Here is a 24,995-nt window from a genome sequence, read left to right as displayed (position 1 = left end):
AAGCAAGACATTTGAATCCACTCCACACAAACCTTTTACACTTCATATCAACATCTGCTAAATCTTTTTTTCATCTAATCTTAACAATGAAGCCAACAATTTCTTTCTTCCTCATATATTTACTTAGCTTCCCTCTTTGCTTTTCACCTCAATCATTCCTTGTGATAGTAAGCTCCAAATTTTCTTATGCAGGGATGTTGAAGAAGATGGAATTGCTTTCTTTGGAAATGAGAAGTTTGAATCAGGGATTAGATAGAGGAATTCAAAATTGTAGCATGTTTTAATGGAGTAAATTAGGACATACAGTATCTGGGGGCAAGAGGATCAGTAACCATTCAACAGACATTTAAGATGCAACATCAGAACTTTCTGGAAAAAACTTTGTAGAGAGAAAGGAGAGTTAAGGTTTCAGGTCCTGTGAACCTTCTTCAGAACTGCGGTTTATTTTTGTTGTTTAGAAGTTTAAGAAATTGGCAAAAGAACCCGAGAAGCTGAGGACAATTTTTTTTTATGTCATGCATTGAAATAGTCTGAACCACCAGTAAGATTGGGTAAGCAATTAAAAAAGGAATAGGATACAAAGTTGAAAGCAAAAATGTTGTAAAACTGATAGAGGAAAAGAAAACAGTGTGTGAGGTGAATTGAATAGAACTTCCAAAGGCCAGCAAAGGCTCAAAGGGCAAGTGTCCTTATTCTCTGTTTGTTTGATTCTATGCATCAATAATTCTATACCATCGAATATTAGGACTAAAAAAGCAGAACTTGTTTGAAATGCCCAGTAGATATGTGGATACCAGATACATGTACAATGGTGCTGTTCAAATCTATTAACATATAAGGGTTACCACTTGTTTTCAGGAATATATGTTTCCTGCCTGTTCTCTGTTAGTACAGTAATCTTTACCGTGTTAAGGAAGAGCTGCATTTTATGACAACACGCTAAGCCACTGTTATAATTTAGTGGTGCTCCAGGCAGCAAACAGTTAAGTAGCTTGTTTCACTATCTACTGTTCTCTCCTCCCTTCCCCCCACCCTTCATTTCTGCAGCCACACAGCGTGTGCTGACGACGGGGAGGGAAAGACTGTCTTTGGATCCAACTCCGTCCCGAACATCCTGAGACTGAGGATGTTGGAGCCAGAGAGGGTGTGGTTCTCGCGAATGGACAAGTCTCGCTCAGCCTCTGGAAGCGAGAGGAGACAGACCACACTTTGAGTGGTTTCCTCCAGTTCTCACAGCTGTTTTTTTTTTGTTGTTGATGGGAGACATTTCACAGCAAAGAGATTCGTAGATGTGATATTATAAATAGGCGAGAGAACAAAAATCCAGGACGTGAGAGCGGTGTCATTCTTCCTGAGGGGGGTCTTTGACCAGGTTGGAGAGGACGCAGGAGAGTTTCAGGACCCTGGACAGCAGAGTGGCGGGGAGCTAGCGGGAGTTTCAGCACCTTGGACAGCGATGGCGTGGCCGTGCATTAGCCGGGCGTGTTGCATCGCTCGCTTCTGGAACCAGCTAGACAAGGCTGACATTGCCGTGCCTCTAGTTTTCACGAAATATTCCGAGGTTACCGATGGGGCTACTCCCCACCATCAAATCCGAGCCCCGGGCATCGATGCACAGCCTACAGGGGGCGACCAGGAATCGGTTGCCAAGACGACCGAGGTACCCTTTCTATTATTGTTTTCGACAAAAAAAAACCCTGAAAGAATTCATGTCGTTACATTCTGCACTACAATTCATATCTCTGTTTGGATATTTGCAGGTTAATGCGAATATCAGGTTAATTTCTGGTTCAGTCTGTGTGGTCCAGCACTGTTGTGTAACCCTTGGCAACACAGGAGAAAGTCCCTGAACATATCCTTTATCCACTAGCATCCACTAGTGTTCTCCTCCATCTCCACCGGCCTACAGTCTCCAGACAGCAGACGTGGCTGTCTTTCTACCTGCTATCTGTAGCTCTCGACCCCTCCCTCCTCCCTTGTTGTCGCGCCCTTTCAAGTACTTGCTTTCTGTTTATCCTATCCTGGCATTCTGTAAATTCTGGATATATGACCCAGTGACCCCCCTTTAGCCCCTTCCCTTCCCTAAAGATAGATTTTAAACATTTATTAAATGCAGTTGCTGGAAGTGGAACGTGAAGCAAAAACTGAATTAAACACTGGACCAATGGAAGCGTAAATAATACATGCAGGGTGACCTATAGACAGCTGGATAGACAGGGAAGTAGATATATAAACAGATAAAAGTCATTCATTCTCGGAATTGATTCTCCCCTTTTCCATTTATTTAGACAACAATAATTAATTGGATACAATTTAATGTAAAAGTGTGAAGCCTAATGAACATCCCTACCTAAAAGTGATTTCCATATTTAATTATTTTAATTTAGTTTATGAGAGATTGCAGTACAATCCTGTTGGTAATCAATGTAAAATATTCTATTAGATCTTTTTCTAAATTGTTTTTTTCAAGAATCTAGTAAGTTGGAGGAGAGTCCACCTAATGTAATTCAAAAGAACAGAGGGACACAAAAGCACACGTAGACAAATCAAACACACGCCCTTTTTCTTTCCAACATTGCTAATCCCCTTCACCTTCCCTTTTGTTTTTGTTTCCGACACAGTCTGCAAGTTGAACAGGGAATACTTCGATTGTATGAAAACCATAAATGTCTAATTTTATTTCAGGTCCCGATCCCACACCCCTTTTTTGATCAAGACTCACACAAACTGCGTCATACCACCTGAAATGCAGTGCCTATGCAGCGCCAATATAGAGTCTAGTAATACAGGAAGCTGTCAACAGCACTGCAGTAAAGACTAGGATCTCTTCAATTCCAAACCAGTTCAGTTAAAACATTTATTACTGGTACTTATACAACCTTAATGGAATGAGTGGTCTTTGTTGTTCAAGCTCATCAGGGTTGGATGATGATTTTTTGAAACAAGCAAGTGTTAAAATAAGCATCTTTGAACAAAAAAACTTGTCCTCAGCATTAGAGTTTGAAATGCAAACATGGTTGGAAATGTTTACTCTGTATTCCTTTGCACAGAACTGGCCAGATTAAATAAATTATAGATTCCGCCCTAAATCAATACTTGTCAGTTATGACTCTGTGGGGCACATGCTCACCCAAGTCAAAGGATTAGAGCCTCATTTCAACAATTGATGCACAAAAATGCAAGATGACACACCAGTGCAGTATTGAGAGGGATGCTGCATTGTTGGAGGTGCAGACTTTTGGATGAGAAGTTAAGCTGAAGCTTTATCTGGATGATCAATATTTATATATTATATAATATATTCCATAATATTATATAATATTATTATTTGGGAAATTGGGTTCTAAGGTGAAGATTTTATCTGTTTCAGTGCTGCAAAGGTGACTTATTTTTAAGGGTGAGAAAATGGTTTTTCTGGTAGTTGGTCAAAACAGCATTTCCAGAAAACCATGTGACTCAAGCTCAGTGTCTAGCAAAATTAGCTGGTGAGATAATCAGGGAAATTAACATGGAGGCAGTGGCATAATGCTGGTGTCACTGGACTAACGATTCAGAGGCAAAAGTGAGGACTGCAGATGCTGGAAACCAGAGTTTAGATTAGAGTGGTGCTGGAAAAGCACAGCAGGTCAGGCAGCATCCGAGGAGCAGGAAAATAGATGTTTCGGGCAAAAGCCCTTCATCAGGAATAGAGCCTCTATTCCTGATGAAGGGCTTTTGCCCGAATCGTTGATTTTCCTGCTCCTCAGATGCTGCCTGACCTGCTGTGCTTTTCCAGCACCACTCTAATCTAACAATTCAGAGCCCCATGCTAATGATCTAAGGAATGGGGTACAAATTCTATCATAATAGATGGTCAAATTTGCCATCAATATAGTAATCACAGTTCACTATCATTCACCAATGCACATGAGGGAATGAAATTCGCCATCTTTACCTGATCTGCTCTACATTTGACTCCAGATGTATAAAGACATTGGCACTTAACTGATCATGGACAATTAGGGATAAGCAATAACTGGATTGTGCAGTAATGTCCATGGCCAATGAATGAATTAAGGACAAGTAAGTTAAATTGAGTTTTTACAACTTACAGAGTTTTTACAACTTATATGGCCTAGACATATAAGTGACTATAAGAGCAGGCCATTGTATTATACAGCACAGAAACAAACCATTTGGTCCAACTTGTTCATGCTAACCTGACATCCCAGTCTGACTTAGTCCCATTTGCCAGTATTTGGCCCAAATGCCTCTAAATGCTTCCTATTCATGTACCTATCCAAATGCATTTTAAATGTTGTAATTGTACCAGCCTCCACCACTCCTTCTGGCAGTCCATTCCATATACACTCTCTGCATGAAAAAGTTATCCCTCAGGTCCTTTTTAAATCTTTCCCTTCTCCCTGAAACCTATGCCCTCGAGTTTTGGATTCCCCACCCCAGGAGAAAGACCTTGGCTATTCACTCTATCCATGCTCCTGATGATTTTATAAACCTCCATAAGGTCAGCCTTCATAGTTATAAAGAAACTGTCCCTATAACTCTTTCCCTCCGCATGGCAACATCCTTGTAAACCTTTTCTGCACCCTCTCAAGTTTTGCATTAAGGCTTGCCTCTATTTTTAAGATACACACTCCCTGCTCAGAGGCTAGGAATACTGCCATGAGTAACTCACCTCCCGACTGCCCACTTATCTACAATCTACAATGTTCAAGTCAGGAGTGTGATGGAATACTCCCCACTTGCCTGGAGGAGTGCAGCTCTAAACAGCACTCAATAAGTGTAATACCATCTAGGACAAAGCAGCCCTCTTGACTGTTTCCAGACCCACAAACATCCACTCCCTCCACCATCAACACTCAACAGCAGCAGTGCATACCATCGTGAAGATGCACTGCAGAAATTCACCAAAGATCCTCAGATAGGATCTTCCAAATCATGTCCACTCCCACCTTGAAGGACATGGGCAGTAGGTATATGAGAACATCACCAGCTGCAAGTTCCCCTCTAACCCATTCACCGTCTTGATGTGAAAATATATCGCTGTTCCTTCACTGTCACTGGATTAAAATCCTGAAATTCCTCCTTAATGGCACTTCACATCAATCTACAACACATGAGTTTCAGCAGTTCATGAAGGCAGCTCATCACTACTCTCTCAAGTACAACTAGGGATGGGCAATAAATGGCCATTCAGAAGTAAAGCCAAGCATATTAAAAAAAGGCAGAGGCATGATTAAGAAAAGATCCATAGCAGCAATGGGCAGTTTAGTTTTGAGACCATCGGAACTGGAATTAAGTCTTAAGGTATTTTAGCAGTTTACGTAGACAAGCTGGCCCATATTGTGAGATTTTCTTTGGGATCAGTGAGGAAATGTCAATGAGTTAAGCTGTGCCTGTGTATGTTTGAGAATCATGGTAATGGAGAGAATTATACCTGGTGAATATGCAGAACTTCACATAAGGAAATGTTTGTGACTTTGTCAAAGGGATTGACTGCCTGTAAAGTACACTGCTGTGGAAAAGGGTCAAGTCTTTCATTCTGATGTTTAAAGTAAGATCTTTCCAGGCTTTTTATGTGTATATTTGTGATATTTTCTCATGTGGAATACACTTTTAAATGTTCTTTTGTTGCCTTTTATGAATAAATTCAGTGACAGACCATCACAGTAACCAAATTGCAAATATAAAACCTATGATGGAACAAGTCTGAGCTCTGACTTGTCCAGTATTACCATCAATTGGGATCTTAATGTTTACCATCTCAGTTGAATGGAAAAGCTGCCATGTCATTACTTTGAAGAAGAGTAGTGGAGTTCTCCCTGTACCCTGGCTAATACTTACTATCAGTGAACATCACTAAATCATAGAATAGAGTCCCTACAGCATGGAAGTAGGCCATTCAGCTCATTGGGTTGACATTAACCCTCTGAAGGGCATCTCACCCTATCCCTGTAACCCTGCATCTCTCGTGGCTAACCCATCAAACCCTACACATCCCTGGACATTCTGAGCAATTTAGCTCAGCAATCCACCTAACCTGCACATCTTTAGACTATGTGAGGAAACCCACACACACAATAGACAATAGACAATAGGTGCAGAAGTTGGTCATTCTGCCCTTCGAGCCTGCACCACCATTCAATATGATCATGGCTGATCATCCTTAATCAGTATGCTGTTCCTGCCTTATCTCCATAACCCTTGATTCCACTATCTTTGAGAGCTCTATCCAACTCTTTCTTAAATGAATCCAGAGACTGGGCCTCCACTGCCCTCTGGGGCAGAGCATTCCTCACAGCCACCACTCTCTGGGTGAAGAGGTTTCTCCTCATCTCTGTCCTAAATGATCTACCCCTTATTTTTAAGCTGTGTCCTCTGGTTCGGCACTCACCCATCAGCGGAAACATGTTTTCTGCCTCCACAGTGTCCAATCCTTTAATAATCTTATATGTCTCAATCAGTTCACCTCTCAATCTTCTAAACTCAAGGGTATACAAGCCCTGTCGCTCCAGTCTTTCAGCGTAAGGTAGTCCCGCCATTCCAGGAATTGACCTCGTGAACCTACGCTGCACTCCCTCAATAGCCAGAATGTCTTTTCTCAAATTTGGAGACCAGAACTGCACACAATACTCCAGGTGTGGTCTCACCAGGGCCCTGTACAGCTGCAGAAGAACCTCTTTGCTTCTATACTCAATCTCTCTTGTTATGAAGGCTAGCATGCTATTAGCCTTCTTCACTGCCTGCTGTACCTGCATGCTTACCTTCATTGACTGGTGTATAAGAACACCCAGATCTCTTTGTACTGCCCCTTTACCTAAATTGATTCCATTTAGGTATTAATCTGCCTTCCTTTCTTGCCACCAAAGTGGATAACCAAACATTTATCCACATTAAACTGCATCTGCCATGTATCTGCCCACTCACCTAACCTGTCCAGGTCACCCTGTAATCTTCTAACATCCTCCTCACATTTCACCCTGCCACCCAACTTAGTATCATCAGCAAATTTGCTAATGTTATTTCTAATACCATCTTCTATATCATTAATATATATTGTAAAAAGCTGCGGTCCCAGCACTGATCCTTGCAGTACCCCACTGGTCACTGCCTGCCATTCTGAAATGGAGCCGTTTATCACTACTCTTTGTTTCCTGTCAGCCAACCAACTTTCAATCCAAGTTAGTACTTTGCCCCCAATACCATGCGCCCAAAGTTTGCTCACTAACCTCCTATGTGGGACTTTATCAAAAGCTTTCTGAAAGTCCAGGTACACTACATCTACTGGATCTCCCTCGTCCATCTTCAGAGTTACATCCTCAAAAAATTCCAGAAGATTAGTCAAGCATGATTTCCCCTTCATAAATCCATGCTGACTCTGACCTATCCTGTTACTACTATCAAGATGTGTCGTAATTTCATCCTTTATAATAGACTCCAGCATCTTTCCCACCACTGAGGTCAGACTAACTGGTCTATAATTTCCTGCTTTCTCTCTCCCACCTTTCTTAAAAAGTGGTACAACATTAGCCACCCTCCAATCCGCAGGAACTGATCCTGAATCTATTGAACTCTGGAAAATAATCACCAATGCATCCACGATTTCTCGAGCCACCTCCTTCAGTACCCTGGGATGTAGACCATCAGGCCCCGGGGACTTATCAACCTTCAGACCTAACAGTCTCTCAAACACCAATTCCTGGCAAATATAAATTCCCTTCAGTTCATGTCCTTCAGCCATTGTTGCCTCAGGGAGGTGGCTCGTGTCTTCCCCAGTGAACACAGATCTGAAGTACCATTCAATTCTTCTGCTATTTCTTTGTTCCCCGTAATATATTCCCCTGTTTTGTCTTCAAGGGCCCAATTTTTGTCCTAACCATTTTTTTGCCTTGCACATACCTAAAAAAGCTTTTACTATCCTCCTTTATATTTTTGGCCAATTTACCTTCGTACCTCATTTTTTCTCTGCGTATTTCCTTCTTACTAATTCTCTGCTGTTCTTTAAAAGCTTCCCAGTCTTCCGTTTTCCCACTTATCTTTGCTATGTTATACTTTTTCTCTTTTAACTTTATGTGTTTCTTAACTTCCCTCGTCAGCCACGGCCACCCCTGCCTCCTCCTAGGACCTTTCTTCCTTTTTGGAATGAACTGATCCTGCATCTTCTGCATTATACACAGACGCAGGGAGAATGTACAAACTCCACACAGACAGTCACCTGAGGCTGGAATTGAACCCAAGTCCCTGATGCTGTGAGGCCACCCACAGTGATTACCTGATCATTATTATTGTTTGCTAAAAGCTGCTGTGGCAACTTCCACGGCACCTTCAAAAGCACTTTCCAAACCCCTGACCTCCATTACCTAGATAATCCATGCCAGCAGTTGTACGGGAACATCAATCACAAGTTCCTCTCCAAGCCACAAATCATGGCAACTTGAAGTTCCTTCAGTTTAGCTGGGTCAAAATCCTGGAACTCTCTCTCTAACAGCACTGTGGGAGTACCTGCAACACAAAGACTGCAGTTCATGGAGGCAGCTCACCACCACCTTTTCAACGGTAATTAGGGATGGCTCATAAAAATAGGCACCTTGCCAGCAACATGTCCCTTGAACATATCTTTTAAAACTCTTACATTAAAAACCTAATAGAATTTCAAAAGAACTCCTTTGTTATTAAAGTGATTTGGAGCATCCAGAGATTATGAAAGGCAATACACATGTAAGCGTTCCTTCTAACAAGTTTGGGTTGTGTTTGGAAGAGGGAGCCAGGGTGAACTATAGTTGTATCAATTCATGGGAGCAATTTTAAGTGGTGAACACAAGGGAAATTTCCAGACCAGAAATGCTGTACAGGATTGCAAAATTATTGCATTTATATAGTGCCTGTCATGACCAAGAATGCCTCAAGTTGCTTTGGACACAATGAAGTGATATTGTTTTAATACAGGAAACATAGCAACCAATTTACATGCAGTCAACTCCCACAAACAACTATGTTGCAATGGTTAGATAATCTGATTTTATGATCCTGATTGTGGGATTAATTTGGCCAGGATACTGGAGAGAATTTCCTTGCTCTTCCCTTAAATACTGGTGTAGTGTCTTTTACGTTCATCTTGCATAGTATTGGTTTATTGTCTTATCCAAAAGACAGCACTTCCATCAATTCCCCAGGTACCACACATCAAGTGTTAACCTAGGTTGTCATGCTCAAGGACTATATCAAGACTTGCTGCCATAACTCTATGACTCAGAAACAACTGTGTCAGCAGTGGAGTTGTAACTGGCACACATACTGGAGTGAAGCCTAAGTTACTTTGCTGATTTTTCAGGAGCACGCACTCTCAGTCATGACCTTAGTGGAGCAGGCTTGAATGGGCTGAATGGTCTAATTCTGCTCTTAATTAAAACTAGTGGACTGGCGGCACAGTGGTTCAGTGGTTAGCACTGCTGCCTCACAGCACCGGGAACCTGGGTTTGATTCCTGCCTTGGGCAACTGTCTGTGTGGAGTTTGCACATTCTCCCCGTGTCTGCGTGGGTTTCCTCCGGGTGCTCCGGTTTCCTCCCACAATCCAAAGATGTGCAGATCAGGGGAATTGACCATGCTAAATTACTAAGTCAGGGGTAAATATAGGGTAGGGCAATGGGTCTAGGTGGGTTACTCCTCAGAGGGTCAGTATGGACTTGTTGGGCTGAAGGGCCTGTTTCCATACTGTTGGGAATAATCTAATCTAGTTAGTGAGCTCATAAATTACACTGACCTCAATCCTTTGAGGTGGCAAATTCCATCTCTGTTGGACTATGAGCCAGGCATTTCATCCAATTGTTCCATCATAGGTGATAGGGAATTGGTGGAATGGGGCAGCACTTCTGGCAATTGAGAACTGCCAGTTCATTCCCAAACAATGTCTTGCCTTCCTGAGCTGAGATGCCTCTCCAGGCCATGTGAAATGCAAGTCCTGCTGCGGAAGTCAGCCATCTGCACTCTCTGCGATGACATTCCCCACCTTCTGAGCGTTCATTTGATCTATCTTGTCTATACCTGACATATGCTTCCCTCTTTTTCCTAACCAAAACCTCAATTTCTTTAGTTATCCAGCATTCCCTACACTTACCAGTCTTTCCTTTCACCCTAACAGGAATATACTGACTCTGGACTCTCATTTCTGAAGGCTTCCCATTTTCCAGCCATTCCTTTACCTGCAAACATCTGCCTCCAATCAGCTTTCAAAAGTTCTTGCCTAATACCATCAAAATTGGCCTTCCTCCAATTTAAAACTTCAACTTTTAGATCTGGTCTATTCTTTTCCATCACTATTTTGAAACAAATAGAATTATGGTCACTGGCCCTAAAGTGCTTTCCCACTGACACCTCAGTCACCTGCCCTGCCTTATTTTCCAAGAGTAGGTCTAGTAGGTACATCCACATATTAAATCAGAAAATTTTCTTGTGTGTACTCTTAACACTATGGCAGTCACAGTCTATTTTGGAAAGTTAAAATCCCCTACCATAACCATCCTATTATTCTTACAGATAACTGAGATCTCCTTACAAATTTGTTTCTCAATTTTGCTCTAACTATTAGGGGGTCTATAATACAATCTCAATAAAGTGATCATCCCTTTCTTATTTCTCAGTTCAAACCAAATAACTTCACTGGATGTATTTCCGGGAATATCCTCCCTCAGCACAGCTGTAATGCTATCCCTTATCAAAAACGCCACTCCCCCTCCTCTCTTGCCTCCCTTTCTATCTTTCCTGTAGCACTTGTATCCTTGAACCTTAAGCTGCCAGTCCTGTACATCCCTGAAAGACGTTTCTGTAATTGCTATGATATCCCAGTCCCATGTTCCTAACCATGCCCTGAGTTCATCTGCCTTCTCTGTTAAGCGTCTTGCATTGAAGTAAATGCAGTTTAATATATCAGTCCTACCTTGTTCTCTGCATTGTCCCTCCCTGCCCTAACTGTTTGACTCGCTTCTTTTCTCAACTGTACCAGTCTCAGATTGATATCTTTCCTCACTATCTCCCCAGGTCCCACCTCCCCCCCCCTCCATCTTAATAGTTTAAATCTTCCTGCGCAGAAAGGTAAGATGTGACTCTGAATGAAGCATCATAAAATCCTAAGCTGTCTTAACAGTTTGTTGAGGAAATAATGGTTCCTCTCATGGGAGGATCTAAACTAGGCCTTACAGTTTAAAAATGAGGAGAAACTTATTTGGAACAGAGATTTAAAACATTAAGAATCACGGGCAGAGGAGACTTCAGTGTGAGATGAGAGGTTGAGTGAATACACTCTTGGAAATTTGGTTCCAAGTGCAAATTCAGTGCAAAAAGGAATAGAGGTGCTTTCCCTAATGATAATGCAAGAGTCAAACTCTCCAGAATAAGAGATGAGCAAGAGAGGATAAAAGGGATGAATTGTGAGGCAGAATAATGTTGCAAACCACAGCATGACATGAGGGGAAGGAGGCTGATTGCTGAATATTTCTAGTCTTTAAAGTAGATATAAAATCTTCAGCTTGTATTCAGGAGACCAGTCTCCAGGTCTCTCTTCATTTCTCTCTTTTCTTAAAAATAGCTGCTTACATTTCCGATTGAAATTGGTCACTTCTTATTTGACAAAATTAAAATATTACAGTAAAACATAAAAAGCAGGAAAACCAGTCATTAACTTCCACATTAAATTAAATCCAACAGAAGTGGCAGGATGGATGATGTGTTGCTACTGCAGTATGTGGAAGTTGCTGGACACCACATGATCCAAAGTAAATACGTTAGTAGAAAGTATTTGAAGCTCAAAGAACTTTGAATTTGAGTTACAAGGCTGAAGTCTGATCTGCACATTAGGGAAGGGTAATGTGTATATTTCATTCCAGAGGGCAGTCACACTTCTCAGACTAAGTAACTTAAAATTGTTCTGTGACTAGTGATGGTGGGGGGTGTAACAACAGATGAAATATGTACAAGGCCAAAAGGGGTTGATATTTAGGGATTTGGTAGGCCTCATCCATGGATCATAAATAACAAGAATCCAAATTCAGTGAGTAATAGGGAAGACAAAAGATGTTGGCCTTTATTTCAAATGGAGTATTAAAATAGGGGAGGTTTTGGTAAAATCATACGAGGCACTCAACAGAACACAGTGGGAATACTGTGAGTAGTTTTCAGCCCCTTGTCTAAGGAAAGATATACGGGTATTGGTGGCAGTCCAGAGAAGGTTCACTCGGCTGATCCCTGATATGGAGGAACTGTCTTATGAGAAGAGTTGAGTAGATTGAGTTTTCACTCATTGGAGTTTAGAAGAATGGGAAACAATCTTATTGAAACATACAGGATTTTTAGGGGACTTGACAGGCTAGGTGTGAAAAAGAGTCTAGGATCAGAGAGCAAAGTCTCAGTGTTAGGGGGAAAAATTAGACACAAAACCAAAAGGACTGTAGTTATGGAAAATCAGAAACAAAAACAGAAATTGCTGGAAAAGCTCAGCATGTCTGGCAGCATCTGTGGAGATTAAAGTTTTGAGTCCAGTGACCCTTCTTCGGAATAGTTCAGAACAGTTAACTCAATTGACCAATAGCAGGATACGATAGTGTAGTGGTAAGGTCACTGGACTGGGAAAATCCAGAGCCTATGGGCAGAGTTCAAATTTCACTACAGCAACTGGTGGAGCTTTAATTAAATCAGTGAATGTGGAATCACAAGCTTCTCTCAGTAATGGTGATCATGGAATTACATTTATAGGTGGCTCAGCGGTTAGCACTGCTGCCTCATGGTGCCAGGGACTTGGGTTCGATTCCACCGTTGGGCTATTGGCCGTGTGGAGTTTGCACATTCTCCCCGTGTCTGTCTGTCTGTCTGGGTATTCTAGTTTCCTTCCAGGTCCAAAGACGTGCAGATTAGGTGGATTGACCTTGGGAAATGCAGGGCCAAAGCAGTAGTGTAGGGGCATGGCTCTGGTTTGGATGCTTTTGGGAAGATTTGTGTGGACTTGATCAGCTGAAGGGCCTACTTCTGCACTGTAGAGATTCTATGAAAAGTAGACGGGAATGTGGATTTCAACATACAATCAAATCAGCCATGAATCTATTGAATGGTAAAGCAGACTCGAGGGGTGGAGTGGTGTCCTCCTGTTCCTTGTTCGTGTGCTTATAATGATCCCATGTTTTCTCTCAGAGAGCTTTCAAGACATTTCCTTCATGAATTAAACAGAGTTGGTAAAACCTTGTTGCTTCAGCAAGCTTCCTGCTTGACTCCATTTTTCAGCTCACAGGGTTGGACTCATTGCCTACTGTTCAGAAAGTCCCACTCGTGAAAAAACTCTAATCTGCCATCCTTATCTGGCCTACATGTGACTCCAGACCCACAGCAATGAGGTTGACTCCTAACTGTCCTCTGGGCAATTAGAGATGGACAAGAATTGCTGGCCTAGGCAGCAACGCCCTCATGCTGTGAATAAATAAAACTTATTTATACTTATTCTAGTGGGCAGCAGAGTGGCTCAGTGGTTAGCACTGCTGCCTCACAGCACTAGGGACCTGGGTTTGACTCCACTCTCGGTGACTGTCTGTGAGGTATTTGCACATTCTCCCCGTGTCTGCATGGGTTTCCTCCAGGTGTTCTAGTTTCCTCCCTCAGTCCAAAAAAGTGCAGATTAGATAGATTAGCCATGGTAAATACAGGGTTAAAGGGATAGGGTGGGGAGCTGGGTCTGGGTGGCATGCTCTTTGGAGAGTCAGTGGGGACTTGATGGGCCAAATAGCCTGCTTCCACACTGCAGGGATTCTACAAAACACCAGGTATCGACCATAACCTGTGTGGAGGGGCAACAGCTTCTTACGTTTTAAAATTTATTCACGGGATGAGGGTGTCGTTGTCTGGGCCAGCATTTATTATCCCTCCCCAGGGTCATTTAAGAGGCACCACATTGCAGTGGGTCTGGACTAAATTGTAGCATGGCAGTTTCCTTCCCGCAAGGCTGTTAGTGAACCAAATGGGCTTTTCCAACATTCGAAAATGGTTTCATTGTTATCATAAGACTCCTAACACCAGATTTATATTGAATTCAAATTCCACCTTCTGCGTGATGAGATTCAAACCCAGGTCCTCAGAACATTAGCTGGGTCTCTGGATTAATAGTCCAGTGATAATTTCACGAGGACATCACCTCCCCCAGTTCTGTTTTCTGTACTGCACTCCATCCATAATCTTATTTTCAGTGATAATCATCAAATACTCCACGATGCAGACATGAAGTAATTCACTGACAAGCTTCTCAAAGACAATTTCCAAGGATTACAGGAAGCATGGTCATTAATTCTTAAGTAATACATTGCATTCTTCCTCCCCTGCTCTCACTGAACCACATAGGGTTCCTGATGAAGGGCCTTTGCCCGAAACGTCGATTTTCCTGCTCCTCGGATGCTGCCTGACCTGTTGTGCTTTTCCAGCACCACTCTAATGTAAACTCTGGTTGCCAGCATCCACAGTCCTCACTTTTGCCACATAGGGTAACAGCTTAATGAGACGTGAATTCTTAACCCTTCTGATATTATGACATGATACTTAAGTTGGTCAATCCCCTTAATTAAACCCCGCTTGTCTCTTGTGGAATCTTCCTGGATTGGAAGCAAGGAAGTTTGGGAGGGGGTGGGGTTGCGGCAACTTAATAGCATGAAAAGTCACAAGTCAGATTCCCAGGGCAGGATGAACATTTTTAATTTGGTTTCCAGGATTTTAAAGATGGTGGTGAGGTGGGGGGGGAGACCTATCTGCATATCATGCATGATAAAAACCTTCTGAATAACACTCACCAGACCCAAAACATTAATTTTTATCTCTCATCACAGATGCTGCTTGACCTGCTGAGCTATCCCAGCAATGTCTGTTTTTATTGTAAATCATGCATGCTCAATAAAAGGTCAACTTGCCAAAATTAAGGCCCCCTTCCCAATTATGTTCTCCATGAGCAAGTAATATGGTCTTTCTGACTCCCAATTGCTTACAAGAGCTGTGCAAAGGGATCTTGTGGTGCATTGGTAATGTCCCTACCGCTGAGAAAGAATAGGTAAAAACAATGACTGCAGATGCTGGAAACCAGATTCTGGAGTAGAGTGGTGCTGGAAAAGCACAGCAGTTCAGGCAGCATCTGAGGAGCAGGAAAATCTGACGTTTCGGGCAAAAGTCCTTCATCTGAGAAAGAATGCCCGGATTCAGATCCTACCTGAGGCACGTAGTACCTAGCATTTAGAGTCATAGAGTCATAGAGATGTACAGCATCGAAATAGACCCTTTGGTCCATATAGACCAGATTTCTGAACATGTTGATTTGAAAAGACATACGCAGCAGGCAAGGTACTGTTACTTGAGTTTGGAGTGAATAGCCAGTGCTTTGACCTCCTTTGGGACAGCTCGTCTAACCCATGCACTGGTAGTCAAAGTTGCACAAGTCATGTTAAATCACATGGGTAGGGGAGGCTGGATTATTATGGGCATGAGTCCAGAGATTTGCCAAGGTTGGATATATGCCCGCCAATGGTGGCAGCCTCACTAGGAGAAGGTGTAAGGGTCAGTATGTTCAATAGCACTGTGACCTCCGAGAGTCTGAATGATGCTCCTGATTTGCAGGGAATGAATGCCTCTGTGGGTCCCTTCAAATGAGGTGCGAGGACCTTTGGCCCAGTGAGACAATAACGGAATAGTCATCCTCCCACCTGCATATCTAATGAGCTGAAAACATGAAAAAACTGATCTCACCCCCTGCACCAAATTGATGGGAACTTCCATCCCCACTATCTGTCCTACTCTGCAAAATACAAGGTTTGATACATAAATCATCTGAACCCTTCATTACATCCTAGCTTGGTCAATCTGTGCTGGGTTTAAAACCTTTCAAATCCTGGAGGAAAGAAAATGCTCGCCGTTCCATCGAACCTTACAATATACTACCTTCTCATTTCAAAGGACATAGACACAAAGGCAGGCCATTCAGCCCCCATGAACATGTTAAGTTATTCAATCAGATGACTGAGGGATAAATTTTTCACTGGGAGGTGGAACATAAACATTATTGTTTTTCAAAAGTTTGGGCTTTCAAGTATGGAACAAGCTGCCAGAGGAATTGTGGAGGCTGGTACAATTACAGCATTTAAAAGGCATCTGGAAGGGTATGTGAATAGTAAGGGTTTAGAGGGATATGGGCCAATTGCTGGCAAATGGGACTAGGTCAGATTGGGATGTCTGGTCAGCGTGGATGAGTTGGACTGAAGGGTCTGCTTCCGTACTGTATGACTCTATGGACTATATGATATCTGATCTGTATCTTAACTCAATCCCCTGTAAACCTAGCTTTCTTATCAAACAATACTCTATCACCTTTGGGTTTGAGTTAATTCCCAGTTCTGACAGCTGGTTCATGGTGTTTGAGTTCCAGATTTCCATAGCTCATTTTGTGAGTAAGTGCTGCTGAATGGTCAAGCTGTAATATTCGGTTTATCTCCCTTGACCATCATTGGATGAAGTACCTTTGCTCTGTCTACTTTATCAATCCCTTTAACTATCTCAAGCCTCAATCTTTTAACTTTGAAGGTGTGCAAGCCTGGTTCAGGCAATTGGTAAGGGAAGTGATTGCATACTGGTAATGTCACTCAGTTAGAAATTCAGAAATGAAAACAAAAATTACTGGAGAAACTCAGCAGGTCTGGCAGCATCTGTGGAGGGAAAGCAAAGATAATGTTTCAAATTCAATAACTCTTTCTCAGAGCTGCGATAGCATTAAGTTTAGGGTAAGAACACAATTCCAACATCTGCAATTCTTTGTTTTATTCTAGAGATCTAGAAGTCCAAGCTAACGCTGTGGTGTCACAAATTCAAATACCACTGTGGAAGACCACAGAATTAACCTCAATTCATAGCTAGCAGGGTTAGTAATGTTAAGGACTATTGTTCAGATCCTGGTTAATGTTATTATGAAACAAGTCAGATTCAAGACTATAATGTTGCTTGATAGATTATATTTTGCTTGCTTTGAATATGATGAAGTATTCTCTCACTGCAACATAAACATTATTGTTTTTCAAGTTTGGTTTTAACATTAAAACAGAAGATTATTAAGCAGAGGAAATTAAGATAAAATAGATTGGACCAAAGCTTTATATGATATGCTTTTGAAAATATTGAAATGCACAGTAGAAATATAATCCATAAACCCTAAATTTGGAGTTGCCAGTGTTGGACTGGTGTGGACAAGGTCAGAATTCACACGACACCAGGTTATAGTCCAACAGGTTTATTTGAAATCACAAGCTTTCGGACCCTTCACCTGATGAAGGAGCAGTGCACCGAAAGCTTGCGATTTCAAATAAACCTGTTGGACTATAACCTGGTGTCATGTGAATTCTGACCATAAATCCCAAAGGCAGTCTTGCATAGTGCTCGCACCAGAGAACAACATTTTTGTCTTCTAACACCTCAATAGGTATACATTAACTGTGACTTCAACTCCCAAAGATACTTGTAGCTGCTTCCTAGAGCATTCATACACCTGAGCTTAAACTTTCTCAGCTTCAAATAATCTCTTAAGGGCTTTATCTAGAGAATTATGGTCTGGAACTATTACTTGTGAACCTAAGGCTGTGTACTTTCTGAATTTCTCCTTTTCTCAGTAGCACTGTTGTATACATCCATTGTTATCCAAGATTTCTGCAAAGCTGCCCCAAGCTGAAGAAAAAGTCTAAGCCATTTTTTTAGCCATGGGTGTTTCCCCAAGTTTAAAAAAGATCCAGAAACATTGACTAGAAAACTTGTGGTACTACTCAGTGTACCTTGATCATTTGTAAATTCTCCTAATGTAAATAAAACACCATTAGTCCAGCAAAGCATGTCCACATTATGTTTTATAGATGCAACATAGAAAGCATCCTATCTGGATGCATCACAATGTGTTTGGCAACTCTCTTCCCAAGATCACAAGAAACTACAGAGAGTTGCCAAATACAGCCCAGTCCATCACACAAGCCAGCCTTCCATCCATTGACACCATCTATACTTCCTGCTGCCTCGGGAAAGCAGCCAGCATCATCAAAGACTCCTTCCACCCTGGTTTCACTCTCTTCCACCTTCTTCCATCAGGCAGAAGATAGAAAGCTTGAATACATTTATGAATAGATTCAAGAACAGCCTCTTCCCCGCTATTATCAAACTTTTGAATGGACCTCTCAAATTTTAACTTAATGTTGTCATCGCTCTCTGTGCACCTTCTCTACAGCTGTAATATTGTATTCTTCTCTCTGTTCTATCATCCTAATGCACTTCATACGGTATGATCCGCCTGCAATACATGCAAAACAAAACTTCTCACTGTACCTAGGTACATGTTACAATAATAAATCAAAGAAAATCAGACTATCACTCTCAAGCTGTTTTGAAAGAAATCACCATGTTAATCATTAAACCCTTCAGGCACACAGCAAAACCCATATGTCACTAATGCAAATGTAAAAATCCAAAATTAAAAATAAATTAAAAGATTTATAAATCACACATCCTATGTCATATTACCATTAATTGTTGTGTTTATTAAAAACCCTCTCATGTTCTTTAGGAAAGGAAATCCACCATCTTTACCTGGTCTGGCCTACATGTAACTCCAGACCAAGAACAATGTGGTTGACTGACGGCCTGAAACCTGACTACCTCTGAAGGTGGCCAATAAGTCACTTAGTACAGGAGACAATTAAGAATTCACAGGAATTGCTGAATTTGACATTGATGTTCACGTCCCAAGAAAAAGAAGCAAAATGTCCAGTCAGTCTTGCACTTTTAGCCTCAGTGAGAAACTAGTGAAATAAAGAACTGTAAAAAGCATGTTTGCTGTTGATGTGCCAATGCTGCCAATGAGCTAATCTATGTCTTTTTAAATTCTGGGACACACAGGCATCTGAAGCAGCGACCGAAGTTGTGTCAGCATCTGTGAGTGCCAAGACTGCATCGCGGCGGGAGTCGGTCATGCGGCAGGATTATCGCCCTTGGAAGGTGCGCCCGGAGCCCAGCTGTAAGCCCAAGCAGGAATACACACCAACGGACACACCCTTTGAGAAAGAGACACAGTACAAGAAGGATTTCAAAGCCTGGCCCATCCCCAAGAGGAGCGACCACCATCCCTGGATACCAAAGGGGGAGAGGGGCAGCCAGACACCAGTGCCCACCAGAGAAGAGCCATCAGGTTCAATGGCAACTCCTGTAGCACTGCCAGCAGTGGGTCATGATCCAGCAAAGGGCAAGGTGGCGGATGCTCTAAACAGGCAGATCAAAGAGGAGAGAGGGACCAGCACCTCTTACAGGTAACGGATCAAACCGCAGTGAGATTCCTTTCACTGTGGGCGTTCTCAGTCATTCCAAAAGGGTCTTGTGATGCAGGTAGTGTCCCTACTTCCAAATCAGGATGCCTGTGTTCAAGTCACGCCTGCTCCAGAGGCGTGCAATAAAACCCCATGGAAAGGTTGATTCAAAAATATCTGCAAGCACCAGGCGGTTATGCTTCAGTTATACAAGCTGAGACCAGCTCTGGAGTACTCAGTACAGTATAGGACATCTTCTTTCAGGAAGCAATGGGAATGCACTGGAAGCAGTTCAGTAAACCTTTACCAGGCTAATATCCAGAATGGGCGATTGTATTGTCTTGCATTATTGTTCAGGATCAGCTTATACCTGCTGGAATTTAGAAGAGAAGAAAACTTTTTTAAAACGTAAAATCCTGAGAGGTCTTGACTGGATGAGGGTGTTTATCCTGGTGGGAGAATTGGCCTCTAAATTGGCTGAGTAAGCCACTCAGTTCAAAGGACAATTGGGATGGGCAACACATGCTGGCCTTGCCAGTGACAGCCATTGCCTATGAAAGAGTAAAGGAAAGTAATTTAATCCTTTGAATGAAGTGACAGAATCTGTTTGACGTTAAGTGCGACAATAGCAAATTCTAACTCCATTCATCCACTTTGACTTAATTCCCTTCAGTAGTCCTGTCTATCAGATTGAGGGTTAAACAATGAAATCATGAGGACACCATTCATAAACCTGTGTTTTGTTTCCTAGAGCAAACCGAGAGGTGATCTAACTAAGGTGTGTGTGGAAAACGTGTTGAGAGGTCAGAGACAGAGAAGGCATTCACCTGGTGGAACTAGAAATCTAGATTGACACTCAGTGCAGTACTGAGGGAGTGCTGTACTGTCCGGCTGCTTTGTTAAACTGAGGAGAAGCTGGGCTTAAAATTAAAGTGAGGCCACTGTCCCTAGAGCACAGGAAATTAAGGGGAGTTTTAATGGGGCTGTTCAAAATGATGAGGAGTTTCAACACAGTAAATGAAGAGTAATTGATTCCATTGGTGTGAGACATGGTTATAAGAATAACACTGACATAAATAATTGGCAAAAGAACCAGAGGAAGTCAAAGAGAATGATTTGGATCATCAATTGGATGCTCGGAGCAGATTGCAACTTTGAAAAAGGTTTGCACAGTTCAGGGAAAGAGCAAGGAAGTGGAACTAACTGGACAGGTCTTGCAAAGAGCCAGCAGAGATGCAATGGGTCAAATGGCCTCCTCTGTGCTATACCAGAGGATCACAGAAGTGTTGCAGCACAGAAGGAGGCCATTCTGCCCATCGTGCTTGCACCAACTTGCTACATGGGTGTACATACGATTCAATGTTTCAGTGCATCTGCTGGATGTTTGAAAGGTGCCTCACTCTCCTTTCATCACTGAGGGATTAATATAAATGACAAACATGAAGGGATAAATGAGTTTTCCTTGACAGATGGTCCTTTGTAAATTACATTTTGAGCTGCTTCTACCGACTTAGCAGAGACTGATTGTCTGTCAATGTTGACCAGCTGGGCCCTAGTTATGAAATATGGGTCTGGATGCTGAGAATTCTACTCTGTGGGTAGTTCCCTCAGCTCAAAATGTTTGGGGGTTTGAGCTTCACTTCAAAGACTAGAAAATAAAACAAAATCCAGGCTGAGGATATGCTATACTGTCACCAATGTTGTCTTTCCAATCAGGCATTAAACTGAATAGACATCTCCTCTTTCAGGTCTGTGTAAAGGATCCCACTGCAACACTCAGAATAAAGTATAAAGGAGCTCTCCCTGGTATTGTAGCTGATATTTATCTCAACGCCACTAAAACAGTCATTATTGCATTGTTGGTTGTAGGGTCTTCCTGCATTGAATCAATCTAGTTTAAACCCATCTGCAGTAATTACATTCAATCCTGGGCACCATACCTTCTGAAGAGAAGGCTGCACAGATACAGGAGACTGTTAAACAAAGATGCTGGAAATCTGAAACTCAAGCAGAAAAGAGTGACCACTGAACCCAAAACTTTGACTTTACTTGTTCTCTCCACAGATGCTGCCTGACCTGCTGAGCTTCTCCAGTAATTTCTATGAGGGTGCAGGGGAATGTTACTGGAGTTTCTCAGAGTTATCTTATGAGGACAGATTGTGTAGTCTAGGCTTATATTCCATTAAGGTTGTACAATCGCTTGGCTAGTTTTTTTTATTCATTCATGAGATATGGATGTCACTGGCTGGGCTTTTATTGCTTGTCCCAAAGTTGTCCGTATGAAAGTGGGGCTGAGTTGCCTTCTTGAACCACTGCAGTCTACCTGCTGTGGGTTGACCCACAATGTCCTAAGAGAATTCCAGGATTTTGACCCTGCAATACTGAAGGAACAATGATATATTTCCAAGTCACGCTGGTGAGTGAATTGGATGCATACTTGCAGATGGTAGGTTTCCCATATCTCTGCTAGGCTTGTCCTTCAAGCTTGAAGTTGTCATGGGTTTGGAAGGTACTGTCTGAGGATCTTTGGTGAATTTCTGCAGTACACACTGCTGCAAATTGACTTTCGGTGGGGGAGGGAGTGGATGTTTGTGGGTATAGGGCCAATCAAGCGGGCTGCTTTGTACTGGATGGTGTCAAGCTTCTTGAGTGTTGTTGGAGCTGCACCCATCCAGACAAGTAGGGAGTATTCAATTGCACCCCTGACTTGTGCCTTGTAGATGGTGGAAAGACTTTGGGGAGTTAGGAGGTGAGTTACTCACTTATACTCTGACCTACTTTTGTTTATGTAGTGTGTCCAGTTGGATTCCTAGTCAATGGTAACTCCATAATGTTGATAGTGAAGGATTCAGTGATGGTAACATCATTGAATGCCAAGGAGCAATGGTTGGATTGTTTCTTACTGATGATGACTATAGCCTGGCATTGGTATGGTACAGTAATCCCAAGGCCCAGGCTAATGTTATGAGAGCTGGGGTTCAAATCCCATGTGGCAGATGCTGGAATTCTAATTCAATGAAGAAATCTTGGAATGGAAAATCATCATAGAGATTTGTTTCAAAAACTCATCTGGTTCACAAATGTCCTTCAGGAAGGGAAATTTGCCGTGGTTACCTGGTCTGGTCTATATGTCACTGCAGCCCCACAGCGAGGTGGTTGACTCTTAACTGCTAATCGAAGAGATTCAATCAGTTCCAGGACTGGGCAACAAATGTTGCCAATATCAGTGATGCACATCTCCCTTGAAAGAATAAAAAAGAATATATAGAGAAGATTAAGATCTAAGACATTAAGAATATTTTCAGTAAGAGTTCAGGCAAGGGACCAATGAAAGTTGGGTCCTTCAGGCTGCATTCCTCACTTGGTTAAAAATCACAAAATTTTACAGTACAGAAGGAGGCCATTCGGTCCATTGTGTCTGTACCGGCTCACGAAAGAGCTACTCAGTTAGTCCCATTTCTCTGTCTCCGTAACCCTCTAAATTCATTCCTTTCAAATCTAGACCCAGCTCTCTTTCTGAACCCTCTTATAGAATCTGCCCCACCACTCTCCCAGGCAGCGCATTCCAAATCCTAACAACAATCTGGGTAAAGAAATTTCTCCTTATCCCACCCTAGCTCTCTTGCTGATCCTTCTTTAATCTATCGAAATTGATCAAAATATTGAACACCTCACTAGGGTCTCCTCTGAATTTTCTCTGTTCCAAGAAGAATAAACCCAGTTTCTCTAATTTTGCCTTGTATTAATATCTCTTATCCCTGGAATCATTCTAGAAAATCTCCTTTGCACTCTCTCTGGGGTTTTATCATCCATAGTTCTGAGATGAGGACAGATTATTTTTCTTTGAGTTTACTGAACCTTTGGAATTCCTTAATACAGAGGGCATGTGGAAGCTGAGTCTTTGAGTATGTTTCAGATAGAGACTGATAGATTTCTGATCACTAGTGGGGTACAGGGTTATGGAGATGGAGTGGGTAAAACCATTGACATGTTCAATCAGCCATGATCATATGATCATATTGAGTGGCAGGGCAGGCTCAATGGACTGAATGGCCTACTTTTGTTCCTTTGATCACACAAGTTGTGGAAATCCAGAACTTTCTACCTCCAGAATATGTGTGTGTGTGTGTGTGTGTAGGGGGGTTGGGGTGATGCAGCAAACTACTGACAGTACAAGTCTGGGGGAATCATGGTAGCGCAGTGGTTAGCACTGCTGCCTCACAGCACCAGGGACCTGGGTTTGATTCCAGCCTCTGGCGACTGTCTGTATGGAGTTTGCACATTCTCCCTGTGTCTGTGTGGGTGTGCTCTGGGTGCTCCAGTTTCCTCCCATAATCCAAAGATGTGTTGTTTAGGCGATGCTAAATTGCCTACAGTGTCCAGGGATGTGTATGTTAGATAGGGGTAAATAGGTCGGGCTGGGTTACTCTTCAGAGGGTTGGTGTGAATTTGTTGGGTTGAAGGGCCTGTTTCCACACTGTAGGGGTTCTATATCATGCTAAAGGGTATAAACTCCACTGGGTACACAGAATTGAGATACAGATTAGCCACAATTTACCTGAATGGCTGATTGAACAGGCTCAAGTCTGAATGACCAATGTTCCCCTGACAGAAAATAGAGAACAAAATTAATTTTAGAAAAAAAAACACTTTAATAACAGAAGGGGAAATGCTGTGATGTAACAGATGCTTCATGTGGCGCTCTGCCTGAATCTATTTCAAGACTTGGTGAATGCGTGAGGATTCCTGAGATACATGCGTATGCAGCAGTGAAATAGACAGCCCATCACACCCACTTATTATCCAATCAGACCCCATGGGTTTAATTAGTGGTCTTGTTCAGGCAGCCCAGCAACTTGTTGTTATTTTGCCCATGTGAATAATTTTTTTAAAAAACTCTTGAATCTAGGATCAGAAGGCCTCCAGTGCTCCAGCTGGACAGCGTGGGATTGGGAAGAGCTGTCCTCAATCTTATGTCAAGGCACCGAACTCTGTCTTTGACGATGTGTACAGAGCAAATGTTTAGAGGAAAGAGTTGCAGCCTTACAGGTGGTGGTGCGGTGGCTCGGGGACCCGAGTTTGATTCCACCCTCGGGTGACTGTCTGTGTGGAGTTTGTACATTCTCCCCGTGTCTGTGTGGGTTTCCTCTGTTTCCTCCCACAGTCCAAAGATGTGTAGGTCAGGTGGATTGGCTGTGCTAAATTTCCCCTTAGTGTCCAGGGACATGTAGGCTATGTGGGACATGCAGGGTTACAGGGTTACTGTGGGATGCTCTTTGGAGGGTCAGTATAGACTCGATTGGCTGAATGGCTGGCTCCCATGCTATAGGGATTCTACAGGCCTCCTGACTTTATCAGGGTCAGTGTTCATACATCTGAGAGCACCCTCATTATATTCAATCACAGGTAAAACATCGCTGACCAGGCCAGCATTTATTGTCTATCCCTAGTTGTCAACGCTGAGCCTATGGTTAGACACAATCAGAGTGCAGGGACAAGTATAGCTAATCACCACAAACAAAAACAGCGATTTCTGGAGAAACTCATTGGTGTGTCACTGGAATCCAAATGTTAACTTTGCTTTATCTCCAAAGATGCTGCCTGACCTGCTGAGTTTCTGCAGCAATTTCTGTTTTAGATTCACAGCACATCAGCTG

General features: G+C 42.4%; 1 protein-coding gene across 1 annotated transcript in view; it reads left to right on the top strand.

Annotated features, from left to right (window-relative positions):
• The first annotated feature begins 1,064 nt into the window (after positions 1–1,064).
• Positions 1,065–24,995, top strand: part of map6a (microtubule-associated protein 6a) — a 43,728-nt gene continuing 19,797 nt past the window's right edge. The window contains exons 1-2 of the mRNA XM_043692483.2: positions 1,065–1,660; positions 18,935–19,341. Of these exons, the coding sequence (XP_043548418.1) occupies positions 1,457–1,660; positions 18,935–19,341 (611 nt within the window). The 5' untranslated portion in view covers positions 1,065–1,456. The remainder of the gene's footprint in view (positions 1,661–18,934; positions 19,342–24,995) is intronic.

The sequence above is a fragment of the Chiloscyllium plagiosum genome, unplaced genomic scaffold, assembly GCF_037043375.1.
Source record: "Chiloscyllium plagiosum isolate Xiang-an unplaced genomic scaffold, Cpla_swu_hap1 HiC_scaffold_6, whole genome shotgun sequence".
Classification (NCBI taxonomy): Eukaryota; Metazoa; Chordata; class Chondrichthyes; order Orectolobiformes; family Hemiscylliidae; genus Chiloscyllium; species Chiloscyllium plagiosum.
This window is presented reverse-complemented; position numbering and strand designations above follow the sequence as displayed.